This window comes from Plectropomus leopardus, chromosome 11 (genome assembly GCF_026936395.1).
Source record: "Plectropomus leopardus strain MGB_pleo_1.0 chromosome 11, ASM2693639v1, whole genome shotgun sequence".
NCBI lineage: Eukaryota > Metazoa > Chordata > Actinopteri > Perciformes > Serranidae > Plectropomus > Plectropomus leopardus.
The window spans coordinates 5,007,342-5,012,504 of record NC_142186.1 but is presented as its reverse complement, the minus strand read 5'-3'; the positions used below and the strand labels follow the sequence as shown (position 1 = coordinate 5,012,504).

The 5,163-nt window shown below is 40.9% G+C and overlaps 1 protein-coding gene across 1 annotated transcript; it reads left to right on the top strand.

Moving 5' to 3' along the window:
* Positions 1–1,036: 1,036 nt before the first annotated feature.
* LOC148188189 (uncharacterized) lies at positions 1,037–3,640 on the top strand. Its single transcript, XM_088084895.1, has 6 exons — positions 1,037–1,092; positions 1,788–1,881; positions 2,077–2,406; positions 2,537–2,707; positions 2,959–3,081; positions 3,317–3,640. Exons 1-6 carry the CDS (start codon positions 1,052–1,054, stop codon positions 3,638–3,640), a joined length of 1,083 nt encoding a protein of 360 aa, XP_087941021.1. The 5' UTR covers positions 1,037–1,051.
* Positions 3,641–5,163: the final 1,523 nt, after the last annotated feature.

Genomic DNA, 5,163 nt, shown 5'->3' with positions numbered 1-5,163 from the left:
TCAAACGTGGAAGTGGATTCGGACATATTTGATGAACTCTTGAAGTCATCTGGGGTGTCTTTCAAGGCCGAAGAGTGTGATGGTGAGGATTGCAGGCTTATATTTTTAATTTTTAAGAATTTGACTCTGTTTTCTACAACAGCAAATTTGGATACTCAATTCTGATTGGTAACAACCCACAGCTGGGCATTTTCAGTATTAATGGGCACCTCCTATTTGATCCAATACATGAGAGCAACGCATGTAAGTACTTTCCCTCCCTTGCCTGGTGAACTATATGGCTCAGCAGATTGGATGGAATTGATGCTTTGTTTTATAATATTGTATATTGCTGTGAGTGTAGTCTATACCATAAGCGTTGTAGAAAAGCAACTGACCATTTGAGGGTGGGGGTTACGGCTCAATTTACCATGCTTGGGGTATTTTCTTGCCAGCCCCCTAGCCCTAGGCGTGGTAAATTCAGCTGTAACTCGGTTCCTCTCGTGGTCAATTGCATCATTTACAATGCAAGGCTGTGTGTTTTTTTTAGGTAGCAATGCTGAGGAGGAGTTCTCAGAGGGCTCATCCTTATCAGACTGGTCACCATCACCATCACGTGCATCCCAAGGGTCATCATCAGGGTCTGACTCAACGCTGATACTGGAATCTACCAAAGCTCGGAAAAGACAGCTGGTTGAAGGACCCCTGGATAGCAACGTTGCAAGAGATGTAAGTTAACCACCTGATATTGACCCTGATGTCAATTAGACCGATGTCAAACCTTACATTAAAATTTCACAATAAGTATATTAGTACTGCAGGTTCAGTAGGTGTCAGACTGAAGACCCAGAGCTCCGTCATGTTAACTGATTCTCAATTATCCTGCGTCCCCTGACCAACTGTTACATCAGCCCGGGGCACAGGCTGACATACCTACTGTACCTGCAGTGTGAATGTCATGCAATTGTCGTTTCAGAATGTCAGAGTCGCTCTGTATTCAAAGCCTGGTGGAAACGAAATATTCAAAGAGTACGAGAAAACAAGCACCATCAGTGATGTTACAAGAAGAAAGATGGTAAACATTCTTGTGGCAGACATGGTGGAGAGCCATGGGTAAGTGAATGCACTTGCAATAACAGGTTGTGGTTGTTTTTTTTACCTCCAAAAGTCACTGCCGATTGTGTCTTCACCCACACTCATGTGCACATCAAGGTTCTTATAGTTTTAAATTTTTCATTAGTTTTTATTTTTATTTAGTTATTCAGTTTGCTTTTTTATTTCAGTTCAGTTTTAGTTAGTTCAACAAGTGATGAAGCAGTTTTAGTTTAGTTTTTATTTTGAGGAATTGACTAGTTTTTATTTAGTTTTCATTTGGTCTTAGTCTTAGTTTTAGTTTTTCAATTTTTAGGAGAAAGCCTCTGTGTGGAATTTTTCCCTTTTAGTTGCATCCCATAATGTTCCCATCAGTCCTCATCACATTCCATTCACTCTTATCTACCTGTGCGTCGTACTCCAAGTCGTTCCATATTGAGCTGTGGCCTTTTCTTCCTGCAACTTTAGCATCTCTAAGAAAACTACAACTAAGCTGATGTTATCTGTCATTCACTTTAGTTTTAGTTAGTTTTGTATTGTTCATTGTAGTTTTTATTTAGTTGTCATTTTTGGAAAAAATGTCATTTTTATTTTTATTTCAGTTTACTATATTATTTTTTCACTGCTAGTTTTAGTTTTAGTTAACTATAATAACCTTGGTGCACATAAATGAAATTTGCAGTTCTTGGAGGAATGACACATCTATCCCTTTTCAGGAAGGTCCCTCCGGTGAATGTGCAGATCCTCTACGCACTTGGGATTACAACACTGTTCCCTAAATTGAAGGACCCGGATTCCAAGAATGGCTATGTGAGTATAAACAGTAATGCATCTCCATACATTCTGTTTTGTAAACTGTTCTTGTCTGTATATAACATCTATTGCAAGTCTGCCAGTCCTGGGTGAGGTATCCCTCCTCTGTTGCTCACCCTGAGTTTTCTCCAATTTTTTTTTCTGAGTTTTTCCTCAGTCGATGTGACTCGATGTGTTTTTCTTTATCAACAGGAACATTTCTATGATCACCAGAGTGGTTCCGGCTACCTAGCGTGGAGGCTAAAAACTGTTCAGCGGAACTCAGCTCAAGACAGCAAGAAATCCAGGACAACTTTCCAAGAGGGCCCCAAGACTCCACGCAGTATCCATTCAGATGAGAAGCAGTTGACCGGTGATGAATGCAGGGAAGCCATATCGGTGATGAAACACTCAAGTGATACGACCCTTGTCAAAAATAAGATGAAGGCAACATTCCAGCACAGGCAAAAGGTGGTTCAAGACCTGGGTACTGCCTCTACTGTCCTGGATCTCTTTCCCAGATTCTTGGATACACCTGGCTTGGTAAAACATAAAATGAATTGCTGATGACTTAGTGGTTGCCTTGTTTTGCTTGACTGTTTATTAATTGACACCCATAGCGTCATTACAATGGTGTTCTCATTCACACACGCACAAATGTTTTCTGTTTAAGATCGACCAAGACTTCACAATGATCTTCGGTGAGGAGGTGTCTGGTAAATTCCTTTCCAAGTGGCCAACATTTTTCAAACCGAGAATCATTGCAGATTGCTGCAAGAATCTAACCCCGAGTCTGCATGTGGATGAGCTACTTCTGTCTGCACAACAGGAGTCTGATGATGGTGTTAAGTGTTAATTGAATAGTGGACATAGTAGATTGCACATGCCTTTAGTGTACACTACAAAAGAGCACATTGTTGTGTTCTTTCATGTTTTTGGCCCCTTTACTACAAATCACATACTGCACCTTACTGCTAACCATTTTCAATCCTTGGTGTAATTTAAGAAAACTTTGCTATAACTGATGCTGTAATGCTTACAAGGAAATAAAAGACAAGTGTCACTTCTAATTCTGCAGTGTGGCATTCTGAAGAGTGGGACTCTGAGATGGCCGCCATCCTTCTGCTGCTTCACCTCTTGCCTCCAACAGTTAAAGGCAAAAAGGCCGGCAAGATGAGTGCATCGAATGCTGCTAGACGCCTGATCAAGTTCATGAAGGTATTTTCTTAGGACTGTACATCAATGATGCAAGGTTTTCATGTCAGCTGATGTAAGGTTTTCAGGAGCCAAGATGGCGGGGTAATGGGGGGGTGATGCAGTTAGATTGTTTATAAAAAGCATCCATCCATTCATCACACAAAAATAAATTAATGTTGTGTACATTCATAGATCCATCCATGAATTCATTAGTTGTGTACATCTATCAAATATTAATTCCCCTTCCCCATCTCAGGTGGGGTCAAGCATGGACACCTTCCTTAAGAAAACTTGCCCCAAACAGCCCTTTCTTCTTGGTGTCGGAGAAAGAAGCAACAGCATCCAGGATTTCCACATCATCCTGGACCAGAAGGCCATTCCCTGCAGGATGCAGACCCCAGTTGCTGCCTTTGACGAGCTCTTCAAGGCGCATTATGTTTTTGCCGTGTTGTATGATGATGCACTGTCCAGCTTCTTCATCTTCATCCAGACCACCGTGTATGGCATCGACGTTGGCAAAGTGAAAGAGAGTCCTCGGGTAAAAGAAATCAGAGCGAGGATTCTTCACTGTGAAGTTTGAAGCCAGAAATGTACACGTTACATTTGCAAGGTACACCACACCAGTTGTTCAATGTTATTTAGACATTTGAAGTTTGAGCATGGATTGTATCCCGGAAGGTCTCTGCGCTTGAACTGTGGAGAGCCTGGTTGTTCATTTGTTTTTTGTACATATTCTGGTTACCAACGTCACCTGTCTCGAGCACATAAAGACTGTCTTGATCCAGATCCCGTCAGCAGTTTTGAATGTGAGTCTGTAGCTGGAACTTCCACCCCAGTGAATGTGGATCCTCCTGTGAGGGTCACTACACATGTTCCAGTTGAAAAGAAGAATATACTGGACTTGTGCAGCTCTGTTATTGCTCAGGTTCAAGCCTCAGGTGTTCCAGAGAGTACTGTGCAGTGTCTAGTTGGCTCAATGGAGGAACTGGTTAATGACATACATGCTCACGCAAAGGAAGCAGTTGTTAATTGTTTGTCTTCTGATGCATCTAGAGAAACGTTGGAGAGAGTTGAGGGTTGTTTTGATCAGCTAGAAAACCCCTTTTCATGTCTTAACACAGAATCTAAAAGGATGAGGCATTTTGAAGAGAAATGGAATATAGTAGAACCTGTAGGGCATGTTCTGGGTGTCCGTTTTGATGTAAGAAGAGATAGAAAAACAGGCACGTATAGGCAAGTTCCAGTCAATGATAAGTTTATGTATGTACCTTATGTATGTATCCGGGGGTCTCTCTCACCTATGTTTTGTAACAGTGAACTCTGTAACAGTTTCCAAGAAGTAAAACCACACCAGGAGGGATTTTACAGAGATATAAGTGATGGGTCCTACTTTAAAAATCATAGTTTATTTTCTCAGCAAGAACTCGCTCTTCAGATCCAGCTCTACTATGACGATTTTGAAACTGCCAATCCATTGGGCTCAAAAAAGGGAGTGCACAAACTTGGATGTGTTTATTTTGTTTTGAGAAATTTATCACCAAAGCTCAATTCTGTGTTAATGAATATTCATCTTGTCACTCTCTTTCACTCAGAGGATCTTAAGAAATATGGGTTTGAGCCAATTCTGAAGCCACTGATTGATGATCTTAAGATTTTGGAGACTGAAGGAATACAGTTGCCCTTTTTAGCTACACCTGTGAAGGGCTCAGTCATTCAGGTTACAGGAGACAATTTAGCTCTACATGCACTTTTTGGTTTTGTTGAATCATTCAGTGCGACGTACTGTTGTAGACTATGTTTAACTGATAAAAGTGAATATCAGTCAGTTTTCAGTGAAGATCACCCAGGTTTAACTCTACGTTCAAAAGACCTTCATGTTGAACATGTTCGTGTCATTCAAGAAAATCCTGCTTTGAAATCAATATTTGGTGTCAAACGAGACTGTCCACTCAATTCCCTCCAGTTTTTCCATTTGTCAAACAATTACGCTGTAGACATAATGCATGACCTGCTAGAAGGAGTGGTGCAATATGAGTTAAAGCTTGTGTTTCAGTATTTGATCAAGAATTCAATATCCCTGAGTTCATTGTCTGAAAGAATTGC